This window comes from Hippocampus bargibanti, linkage group LG10, assembly GCF_051943395.1.
Source record: "Hippocampus bargibanti isolate YZ-2025 linkage group LG10, ASM5194339v1, whole genome shotgun sequence".
NCBI classification, from domain to species: domain Eukaryota; kingdom Metazoa; phylum Chordata; class Actinopteri; order Syngnathiformes; family Syngnathidae; genus Hippocampus; species Hippocampus bargibanti.
The window spans coordinates 23,341,539-23,353,674 of record NC_142743.1 but is presented as its reverse complement, the minus strand read 5'-3'; the positions used below and the strand labels follow the sequence as shown (position 1 = coordinate 23,353,674).

At 39.1% G+C, this 12,136-nt stretch overlaps 2 protein-coding genes across 9 annotated transcripts in view; one reads left to right on the top strand and one right to left on the bottom strand.

Annotated features, from left to right (window-relative positions):
- The window catches only part of mycbpap (mycbp associated protein), a 28,016-nt gene that overhangs the window by 2,972 nt on the left and 12,908 nt on the right, over positions 1 to 12,136 (bottom strand). For 2 of the 8 annotated variants that reach the window (XM_089005365.1, XM_089005363.1), the window contains 8 exons: positions 6,328 to 6,454; positions 4,756 to 4,889; positions 4,570 to 4,676; positions 4,308 to 4,482; positions 3,063 to 3,178; positions 2,820 to 2,970; positions 1,483 to 1,595; positions 738 to 859 (listed from right to left, as the gene is read on the bottom strand). In XM_089005365.1, coding sequence (XP_088861491.1) covers positions 738 to 859; positions 1,483 to 1,595; positions 2,820 to 2,970; positions 3,063 to 3,178; positions 4,308 to 4,482; positions 4,570 to 4,676; positions 4,756 to 4,889; positions 6,328 to 6,454 — 1,045 coding nt within the window. Of the gene's footprint in view, positions 1 to 737; positions 860 to 1,482; positions 1,596 to 2,819; positions 2,971 to 3,062; positions 3,179 to 4,307; positions 4,483 to 4,569; positions 4,677 to 4,755; positions 4,898 to 5,644; positions 6,281 to 6,327; positions 6,455 to 6,568; positions 6,672 to 12,136 lie in introns of those variants that run through there. The other 6 variants (XM_089005364.1, XM_089005368.1, XM_089005366.1 and 3 more) reach the window with 6 other exon arrangements.
- Positions 7,520 to 10,551, top strand: rasd2b (RASD family member 2b). The gene is made up of 2 exons (XM_089006216.1): positions 7,520 to 8,169; positions 9,078 to 10,551. The coding sequence occupies exons 1-2, from the start codon at positions 7,551 to 7,553 to the stop codon at positions 9,605 to 9,607; spliced, it is 1,149 nt and encodes a 382-aa protein (XP_088862342.1). The 5' UTR covers positions 7,520 to 7,550; the 3' UTR covers positions 9,608 to 10,551.

Here is a 12,136-nt window from a genome sequence, read left to right as displayed (position 1 = left end):
GTAGGGATATATATACAGTAAAGTCTCGTTATATCGATATTCAAGGGATTCCGAAAAAATATCGATATAACAGGGACTATCGATATATCCAATATCGATATAACGAGACTTTACTGTATATAGGGCCGAAACTACCAGCAAAAGATTTTAGTTTGCTGACGAAGCCTCTTGGATAAGAAGCGAAACGTCCGACACCTTCAAAGAAGTACAGATGACGGCTGAAGAAACCTTTTCATCGATGGACATTACTATCTTACTTCAATTTTAGTATTAGCCGAGAAAGAGACAGAATTTACAGGATTAATCTTTGCTATATTAGCTATCTAACTAGCTAGCTAACTATCGATTAGTTATCTATTAGCTAGCTAGCTAGTTAACTTTCTATCTATTTCTTATTTTTGTCCTCTATTCCCCGCCCCCAGTCTTCGGTTAAAGCCACGTGATTGGTCAAGAATGCAGCAGTGAGGGGAGGTGGTTTAAACCTTAAAGAGACAGACAAATGACAGAGAGTGAGAAAATGGATAGAAAACTGTGAAATTTGGACTCGTTTCAACTTTGATAGTCCAAAGGCAGAGTGTAGACTGCAAGGTTAAAATTATTTCTTTAAAGCAGGGAAGCAAGCGTATCAGCAATTAAATGCATAGCAATGAACAACTCCAACTGTTTCCATTCAAGTGTAATCGTGTTCATCCGGATTGTTTGACAGCTACAACGGCATAAACGCACATTGTACTCACACGCTCGCATCTTCCACCTCTGAACGTTGCTTGTTCGTATTTTCTTCCGCTTTCAAGAAAAGATTGCGGCACTCTTTCACAACAGGTTTGCTTGAGCCAATGACTTCTAGTTTGTCCAGATCCTAAAATTAAAATGGCACATTCTGACGACGAGAAGTTTTTACAATAAACAGGTAACATCCGACTTACGACCGTTCCGACCAAACGGTCATAAGTCAAAATGGTCGCAAGTCGAAACTCATTGAAAATATTGAAAAGAGACTCGGAGGCTAAATGACTCACAAACGTTTTATAGCATCTAAAATACCCAAAGCACGCAGGCTGATATTTTTAATCAAATGCAAAACATCAATAAAAACCACTTAAAGTGTCCCAAAACTGCCACAAAATGAGCTCGCAACTGGAGCGATTCTGAAAGTCCCGCCCCCTTGTTCGTGACGTCACTATTGGTCACACACTGCCTTGCTCCAGAATCAAAACAATAGCTTCAGAGCGTTCAGATTTGGAAAAAAAGATGCTTGCTTGTTACTCATCCAGTTATGAATATGATTCAAATAGTTCCGAAGAGGAAAGCATACATGTTTGCAATCGATTAAAGAAGTCCTTCGTATCAATTCGAGCCGTCTGGACTCCAATGTAGCGCTCAGAAAACGCACAAGATGGTTGGTATGTAAAGATGAACCAGACAAGACAAACAGTAAAGCCATTCAGACAGAACTAAATGGCACCATTTCATTAGCATTACCTGCTTGTTGATTTCCAAGCCCTGTAGGACTTCTTGAAGTGCACGTTGCTGCATGTCCATATTTGGGTCCAAAATCTGAGAAGCTGGACACAGCATCTCAGGACAAGCAATTCCTATGTAATGCCAAGAAACGATATAAACAAATATGACTTAAAATAATCAAGTCTTTCTGTGGGTGAGCAGCGGTAGCCACACGGGCCAGCGTTCACTCAACTCGGAAGTAACCCAAATAGATAGAACGGGAGCTAGCTAGATAATAGATAGCTAGCTAGATAACCAGCCATCTAGATTGCCAATAGATAGCCAGCTAGATAGCTAGCCAGCCAGATAGCTAACAGATAGCTAGATAGAAAGCCAGCCAGCGAGATAGCTATATAGCTAATAGATAGCGAGCTAGAAAGCCAGCCAGCCAGCTAGATAGCTAATAAAACCAATGAATAGTTTTTGCTAGCAAGCGCAATTACATTGTGTGAAACAAAATACATACTACTACTGCTAATAATAATAATAATAATAATAATAATAATAATAATAATAATAATAATAATAAATAACCCATTTCATTGATAAGCCCCTTTCAAAACTCTCAAGGTCACTTTACAGTCACAGGATCAGTTTTTCTGTGGGTGAGCAGCGGCGGTCACACGCGCCAGCATTCACTCAACCCGTAGTAACTCAAATAGAGAGAAAGTTAGCGAGCTAGATAGCTAGCTAATAGATAACTAATCGATAGCTAGCTAGTTAGATAGCTAATATATAGCAAAGATTAGTCCTGTAACTTCTGTCCAGAGGTGGCGGTGCCAGACTCTGCTATGATTGGTCCCTGCTCTCAGGTTGGGGGGAGCAGAGGACTACTCCATGCGTCTACACTGATTACTTCTATTGTCCTGACTGATTACTTCTATTGTCCTGCCTGAGTATGGAGTCTACGACTGGCCTGATTGCCCCATTTGCCCTGGTATCACCTCATCAGCATAACTAAGCCTATGTTGCCTAAGAAGTCTGTTATAAAAATAATCCAAATTGAACCTCACCACCCCACCATGGCGAATTAGTGAAGGGTTTTGCTGTTTTATGACAATAGCTTCTTTTACTCCCCTTTCAAACCATCTATTTTCTAAGATTTTAACCTCATTGTCTTCAAATGTGTGGTTGCCAGCTTTTAGGTGGATATGTACTGCAGATTGAGACCCACTAGTATTATCCCTGCGATGTTGATCAAGTATTTTTGGGAGAATTTGTTGTCCGACTGAGCGCTTACACAGACTAACTACAAAACATAATTCGCTAACAGTGTATTAAGGTATCTGTGTAAGCGAGAAAGAGAAATAGTTTACCAGATTCCTGGAGTATGCTGTGTGGTTGTCCAATAATCGTGACAGGTTTCCGTTTGCCTTGTTCTTCCTGCGTCAGAGTGGCTCTGATACCACTTAATTCATTTCCATACCGTTGGGGGAGACTCCAAAATTCACTTCCGACACGATGACCCTAATATGGAAGCAAAAAGAGTCAGATCTTCCTGTCAGGGTAGTGGAAATAAATCGAGATAAATGACATCCAAGATGACGAGAACTACATACATATCCCGATTGGATGAGCGGCAAGACTTGACGTAGAAGTTCTCGCTGTTCTTGTAGCTCTTTGAAAGGGTAATCTCGGTTCATCAGTAAATTTTCCACTGGTCTTTTGAGGCGCTCTGGGCACAGGTGAAATACACAAAATGTGGAAAATGACAAAAGTCAACGCACTGTATACCAGTTTCAATCAAATGCGACTAGTGTTCCACACCCACTTTATTTCAGTGCACTTAGTGCAGACTTGCTTTGTTATGGAGTGGATATTTTTTCTTTTTTGGGACCGAAAAAAACCCCACCACAGGCTAGTGTTAAGCCGAAGAGGACACAAAACTAAATTACAGTCGAGCAGAAGAAAATCATCAAGAAACACAAAGGAGGTGTGCGTTTGTGTGACTTAGCATTCCAGTACCAGTATGCTAAGTCGACCATTGCTACGTTTGGATGAGGGTGTTTCTGTGTTGTCTAAGCAACGGTGTCAGGCAATAAAAGAGGTTGAAAAACTTCAGTGGATTTGGATTAACGAAAAGCAGCTAGCAGGGGACAGTGTGTGAGGGTATTATCGCCGAGAAAGCACGGAAACCTCACTCGGATATCATCAAGAGGCAACTACATCAACCATCACAAAGATAAAAAAATGGACTTTATTATATAGTACAGTTCATTTATTTAATTACAATACAATAGCACATTTATTATACATAAAATAAGGTATATTTTGTATAGTTTTAAGGCTTATTTAGTAGAAAAATTATTTTATATGAGGACCTGGGAACGGATTATTCTCATTTTAATGGTTCTCTATGGGAAATTAATGTTTGGAAGACAAACTTTTCACCTTACACACACTTTCTGGGAACCAATTTTTTTTGTAAGCTGAGGTATCACTGTATTATATATATTTTAAATACTACCTCTATTTGACAGCAAAATTGGCGTTTTCATGTTTATTATGTTTGTTAAAGTCATTGGGTCGTAGAGGACAGTAATTTCATCGGTGCTGTATGTCATGCATATTGGACAATAAAGCTGACTTAGACTTTGACAATAATAATCATAATAATAATACATTTCATTTAGAAGCACCTTTCAAAACTCAAGGTCACTTTACAGTCACAGGATAAGTTTTTCTGTGGGTGAGCAGCGGCAGCCACACGTGCCAGCATTCACTCAACCTGAAAGTAACTCAAATAGCTAGCTAGCTAGCTATTAGATTGCTATTAGCCAGCTAGATATGTGCAATCAACTCACCAGATAAGTTGTTCTGCTGTCGTTTTCGCTGCTTGATATATTCATTCCAATGCTGCAAGGCATTTGCTTGCAAGTTTCTTTGGCCTAACGGAACATCTCGCTGGTCATGAGGATGCATCCCTCCTCGGACATGGGATGGAGGTTCTCTTCTGGAATTAGGTATTTGTCTGACTAACTGGAAGAAGATTTTTGAATGTTTTGTGTGAAAGAGTATGGTTATATTATTATTATTATTATTATTATTACATTTTTAAAAGTTGACCTCAGTTTCTCCTCTCATCTCCAGGTACTTTCGAAAGCCATCCAAGCTCCCCAAAATGCTGTGAGGAAGAAGCATCCCTTTGTCATCAAAGTGAAAGCGTTCAGATCCTTTGTGAGAATGGACACATTTGCTTCATCAATATAACATCCATGCTGAGAAGTGTGTGTCATTGTCAACGCAACGCACCCAAATGACCCAAAGATTGAGATCCAAGGCGGCGGCTCGCTGGATGAGCATTTTTGCCCACATCGGCTGAATGAGTTCTGAGCGACTGAGCCATGAGCCTGGTCTCACTTATTTTGACTGGGCCACGTATGAATCTGCAATGCTCAATCATAGACAGTCAAGTCAGATAAATGCAATAATAATAATAATAATAATAATAATAATACATTTAATTTATAAGCACCTTTCAAAACTCTCAAGGTCACTTTACAGTCACAGGATACGGAAGCGCCAGCACTTACTCACCCCGGCCTAGCTACCTATTTGCTATCTCGCTAGCTAGCTATTAGCTATAGGGCTATCTATTAGCTATCTCCTTTAGAGTTTTAGATGCATTGTATTATTATTATTATTATTATTATGTGCCATATTAAAGTGCATTTAAATAGCTTTCAAATGATGTATAGATTATTGTTCGATGACAAATAATAAGGAAATAATGGCATTTTTAATTTTCGAAATATGAGCGTTTTTTTCTGCCTGTAATTTCACAGTTAAAACAATGAAAATCTGTGACCGAGTTCTTTATTACAGTTTAAACTATCATAACTTTCTTATTTTTTTTTTGCAGATCTTAACGAGTAAGGTTCCATTGGAAAGCTTTTGAAATTTTAAAAAAGAACAGAAAACACAAGAAAATATTCCAAGTATAAATTAGCAAAAATCAACGATCGAATGCAGGCAGATTTTCGTCTGAAATCAAAAATGGCTGTCACTGAATACTAGGAAAGAAAATTGCGAGCTCTAGAAATATACATGCTAATGCTTCTTTTTGCTTGAACCTTGGCAGTTATGGAGAAAAATATACATTCTACCACTTTTATGAGTTATAAAAATACAACTTACTCACCTTTATAAACGGTAGTGTTTGCAAAAAGAGCGTAAACTTAAATCAATTCCCCCCTCCCGTTTCTCGTTGTCGTATTTGGAAATTTCACGAACGAGCATGGAGGAAACGTGTAAAAAGTCATCATAAAGTGCATAGCCTGGAAAATCCCACGAAAAACGATTACGTACTTCACAAAAAAAAAATGCAATGATAATACGACTGCGAGTACAGAGTGCGCTCGCTTCATTGGACACAAACAATCACGATGGAATATAGCTCACTCTAGCGTACCTACAATATACCCCGAGCTAAGCCACACATTTCCAGAAAAGGTAAATTAAATGAAAACATGCCCAAATGAGCTCCCAATTAACGTGTCGTTCGCACCAGACATCATTTATGTATAATAAAGTAGAACAGACTTACACGACTATTTCATCTTCATCTTTCTCTCCAAAACTTTCCACGGTCAAGAAATTGAGGTTTTCAAGGTGTGCGCGTCCTTGTTGTCATCAAAATGACTTGGCAACTGCGCACGCGTGCTTACCGTAATGCTTAGCGACGAACGACACAGACATTTGACGTGTCATCAAGAGTGACGTAAAGAAAAGGAATGAAACAACCAGCTACTTGCAGAGCACACACAGAAGAATCCACTCTCACATTCACACCTAGGGACGATTTCAAGTGTTCTATTAACCTACCGTGCATGTTTTTTAGAATGTGGGAGGAAACCGGAGTAATCAGAGAAAAGCCACACAGATACTGATATGTTCAGATCCTCTGTCCAAACCTCTGAAGATGGAGGACACTGATTCGCTGTGGCGATCTCTGAAGGGAAAATCCGAAAGAAAAAGAATTAAATGAAATTGCTTTGATGGTAACGCTGCAAATAACAATCACAATACAATACAGTGATTTTTTTATATTAGAAATAGGCCTTACTCATAGGCTTTACTGATTTCGATCATGTCTTCGAGAACGTTCCTTACTGTTAATAAAAAGCTTTTGATGTCCACGATGAACAAGGCACTGTGGCGTTTTTGAATCACGTGGTTGACGCGAGTGTATAAAACTAAGTGATGTGTCGTTCGCAAACGAGCCGGTTTTTAGGGCCGGATCTAGAATTCAGACTCCTAACAAGGAGCCGGAAATGGGAGTCGACTTTTTTCCTCCTTCTATTCCCCGCCCCCAGTCTTCGGTTAAAGCCGCACGTGATTGGTCAAGATCTGTGGTAGAGGAGGGAGGGGAGAATTACAGACACATACAGCAGTGTGAAAGGGAGGGGTTAGAGAAACAAGCACACGGTGAGTAGCACATGAACGACAAAGCTTGATAGCACTACAAAGAAAAAACAAAAGTGGGTAAAACGATTGCAAGTGATTTTCAGCCATTTTCAAGTGTAGATGACAAAGGATTCATAAAATACTGTATACTTATGCTCTCAACCCAATTCATGCAATTCCAAGCAGGAAATATCGCCATTATTGGGCTATTAAAGGCTTCTGATACTGATTCTGAAAACACTTTCGAAAAGAATCAAACCAGAATCATATCAGACAAAACGTGCTGGAGTCCAAGAATAGGTCAAAAAAGTCACCACTGGGAAAGTGAAAGATAGTGGATGTTCTCTGTGCACATATAAATAAAACCATATAAATACATATATTTGATAAAGTGTATTTTTTTTACACGAGTACTTCGTTTTTCACATAATTTTACAAGATTTTTGGTCGTTAATTAATGTAAGCAACAAAAAAAGAGAGCCATTTGGGAGCCGGATCTTTTTAGTGAGCCGATCCAAAAAAAAACGGCTCTCTGAAAGGAGCAGGATTTCCCATCACTAGTATAAAGTGCACAGAACAGAGGATAGAGTCACAAAGCAAAACACTTTTGCACACCACGGAGAGACATTTTACAAATTAGGATGGAAGTTGGGAGTATCTCCACGGATCAACACAAGTCGTCCACCCCAAAACAAATTCGCTGCTGCTCTTCCTCGGATGGTCTCCAAGTCCTCGGTAGCAGAGATTCGCAGAGCTCCGGTTGCTCCAAAGTCCTCCTGACGTACAACAACGCATCGCAAAACCTGAACTTGTCGGGGATCAAAGTAGGTTTGGGGATACTTCAAGTGGCCACGTCTCAATGGAGGCAAGACAAGAAGACGCACGCAGGCGAAACCCCGAAGCAGTGGACGAACTTGGAGAACAGGTGCAAGAGTTCTCCGTTGGATCATCTGGCGGCCCTGCTTCTTCATTTCCAAACGCGTCGAGGGCAAATAGACCATGAACCCCGACGGGAGCATTCGTTCTCCACCAAGCCTCAGCACTGTAAGCGCCTGGTGGTTCTTGGCGCTCCGCGGGTGGGCAAGACCTCCATCCTGCGACGGTACTTGCGAGATGGATTCGTTGAGGACTATCAACCCACGTCTGAGGATTTCCTCCGGAAACTGTTCCGCATACGCGGAGAAACTTACCAAATAGACATATTGGATGCATCCCGGGAGAGGGACTTTCCAGCCAAACGGCGATTGTCTATTCTGACTGGTAGGTATTGTTAGATTGCATTCCGAATAATAATAATAATAATAATAATAATAATAATAATAATAATAATAATAATAATAATACAGATACCAATAATAATACCATAATAATAATAATAATAATAATAATAATAATAATAATAATAATAATAATAATAATCATCATCATCATCATCCTAATCATAATCATACATAATAATAATTTACTAATAATATAATAATGTAATAATATAATAATGTAATAATATAATAATATCATAATATAATAATATAATAATATCATTACATTATAATATAAGAATCAGAATTAGAAAACCTTTATTTGTCGCACAATGGGGAATTTTTTTAATAATATTAATATAATAACATAATCTAATACTATAATCTAATAATATTAATATAATAATATAATCTAATAATCTAATAATTAATAATATTATAATATAATAGTTGTCGTAGTAGTTGTAATAGTAGTAATAATAATAATAATAATAATAATAATAATAATAATAATAATAATAATAATAATATAATAATAATAATAATGATGAATGTAATTTATAAGTGCATTTCAAAACATTCAAGATCACTTTACAGTCACAAAATTCCGAATCTGAACTCTCTGAAGCCATTGTTTTGATTCTGGAGCAAAGCAGTGTGTGACCAATAGTGACATCACGAACAAGGGGGCGGGACTTTCTGAATCTGCCTAGTTCCGAGTTCATTTTGTGGCCGTTTTGGGACACATTAACTCATTTTTATTGGTGTTTTGCATTTGACTAAAAATATCAGCCTGCATGCGTGTTTTGGGTATTTTAGATGCGATAAAACATTTTTCTGATGTCAGATGTCAGAAACAACAAAAAATGGTGTCGGTTGTCCTTTAAATGGATGTTGTTGTTTCCGCAGGAGACATTTTCTTGCTCGTCTTCAGCGTGGATGACAGGAGCTCACTGGAAGAGGTGTGCGCTCTCCGACGGGAGATCCTGGCAGCCAAATCCAAACAGACCAAATGTTCACAGGATTTAACACAGCAGAAGCTGGCCTTGGTGGTCTGCGCAAATAAAGTCGATATTCCACAATGTGAGAGGGAAGTCTCTCAAGCTGAGGCGCTCAAAGCTCTCGGTGGTAACTGTGCCTACTTTGAAACTTCAGCCAAGGACAGCACCAATCTGGACAAAGTATTTGAGGCTTTGGCAAAGTGTGGCGGACTTCCGGCCGAAACTGGACCGTCACAACATCGCAAAGTGTCCCTCCATTCATATCAGACCACACGATCCGCTCCTTTTCCAGTTCAGTTGCTGGGATGTAACGATGCCTGCGGGCTGCTGTACCCTCAGGCGCGTAGGCCGAGCTTCAGCGCTGAGTTACGACAAGTCACTGGACCGCAAAATGCACGCAAGGCTTGCAAAAGTAAAGAAATGTGTCAGATACAGTAAAAGACACTGTAGAAAACGGACAGTCGACGATGTCATTGTCTGATATGCAAGTTTTCAAAGGCGCTGATAAATGAAATGTATTACAGTGATACCTCGCTTTACGAACCCCTTGGCTTACGAACTTTTCGCTTTACGAACGTTACATTTATGAAAATTTTACCTTGGCATACAAACTAAACGATCGATGAGTGAGGTGTCGTTCGCGAACGAGCCCGTTCCTCGAACAACAAAATGGCAGTCGACTATTTTTGTCCTCTATTCCGCGCCCCCAGTCTTCGGTTAAAGCCACGTGATTGGTCAAGAACGCAGCAGTGAGGGGGGGGGGGGTGGTTTAAACATTAAAGAAACAGGCAGATGACAGTGAGAGAGTTTCAACTTTGATAGTTCAAAGGCAAAGTATAGACTGCAAGGTTAAAATATCCCATCAATCAGGCTCCACAAACAACCCGCACAAACATAATTGATGAGGAACTAGGTAAAAGTATTGCAGAGAAAGCACCTACAAGAGATCATTCCTCAAGATGGTGGAAGAAGAAGACTGCGTTCCTCATCAAGTGTTTGATGCTGATGAAGCCGTCCACTCCATTCCATCAAGCCATCAACGACCATCACAAAGGTCAATAAAACAACTTTATTGTACAATACAATTTATTTCTTAAATTATAGTACCACAGCACAATTATTATACATAAAATAAGGTATATTTTGTGTAGTTTTAAGGCTTAGAAAATTAGAAATTTATGTTTTATGGGGACCTGGGAACGGATTATTCTCATTTTAATGGTTCCCTATGGGAAATAATATTTGGGATACACACTTTTCGCCTTACACACACTTTCTGGGAACCAATTAAGTTCGTAAGCCAAGGTATCACTGTACTATTATTATTATTATTATTATTATTATTATTATTATTATTATTATTATTATTATTATTATTATTATTATTAAAAAACCTTATTCCTGAACAGACAGATTGAGGAAATTAGTTGACAATGAAGACTGTACATCAATGAGAAGGTTTCTTCGGCCGTCATCTGTACTTCTTTGTAGGGGTATATATATGGCCAAAACTACCAGCACAAGATTTTAGTTTGCTGACGAAGCCTCTTGGATAAGAAGCGAAACGTCCGGCACCTTCAAATTTGTACTGATGACAGCTGAAGAAACCTCATCAATGAAGACCGTATTCATCTGAAAAGATTTGTTTTCTCTTGCACGTGATATGGAATTTGAATAAATCTTTTTGAATGCCATTGACTTTCTTTTGTGTGTGTTGTGCTTGTGTATGAAGGGTGTCGAGATGCCCAAGCCCGTACATCGAGAACCCTTATCCTGCCAGACTCACGCTGAATATTCAGGAAGTCTTGTTTTCGAGTTGGAGACGAGTCCGTACGTGACGTCACTAAAGGAACGCCCCTGACCGAGAAAGCGACAAGCAATGCATTTTGGGTACTTTTTTCATCTGAAAACTTCGTGTTAATGGCGAAATTAGAAGGAAAACACATAAATAACGCGATGGTGAATCATTGTGTGTTGCACCAAGACTACTATTTGATACTAGTTGACACAAATTCCCAGTAGACAAATCAGCCCATTTCCAACGGAGCTTAGTTTTCATATTGTGCATTTTCGGAGAGCTACATTGGAGTCTAGAGGCCTCAAAATGATACAGGAAGCTAGTTAGCCATCTAACTAGCGAGCTAATAGATATTTAATAGATTGCTAGCTAGCTGGATATCTGTTAACTGTCAAGCTAGATGGCTGTCTGTCTGTTAGCTATCTATCCAGCTGGCTAGCTATCTATTAGCTAGCTGGTTAGCTGACTGGCTATCTATTAACTATCTAATAGCTAGCAAGCTATTTATTTGTGTCCCATTTTGCCTTGAGATGACGCAGTCTGGGAATTTCAACATAGCTGGCTAATGGTATGAAATCAGCATTTAGTGTGACTATTTCTTGATTTATTTATCTAGCTATCCAGCTAACTAGCTGGCTATCTCGCTAGCTAGCTATTTGCTATCTATTTGCTGCCGGCTATCTAGCTAGCTAGGTATTAGCTATATAACTATTTAGTGGCTGGAAAGCTATCTAACTGGCTGGCTATTAGCTATCTATTGACTAGCCAGCTAGCTTTCGATCTATTTGAATTACTTCCAGGTTGAGTGAACGCTGGCGCATGTAGCTGCCGCTGCTTACCCACAGAAAAACTGATCCAATGACTGTAAAGTGACCTTGAGAGTTTTGAAAGGCGCTTACAAATGAAATGTATCATTATTATTACTATTATTATTAAGTTCTATTGGATGTACTGAAATTCATTGATAGTGGTAGGCAACCTTTGTGTCCTACAAGCGCAACACGACACGAAGATGGATTGGAGCCTTTTGTGTCAATTCGTCGTCAGAAGCTCAGACACATCAACACACATTTGAACAGGTGATCGGTCCTCTGTAAACAATGAGTCACACTGTGTGCTCCTATTGTGGTGTCTGAAATGCATAAGGTACACGTTTTGCAATACCTTGT

Excerpts from the sequence above, each read along its gene's own strand:
- rasd2b (XM_089006216.1), top strand. The coding sequence starts at position 7,551 with ATGGAAGTTGGGAGTATCTCCACGGATCAACACAAGTCGTCCACCCCA. Across the intron at positions 8,170-9,077 it reads GCGATTGTCTATTCTGACTG|GAGACATTTTCTTGCTCGTC; the intron begins GTAGGTATTGTT and ends TTGTTTCCGCAG.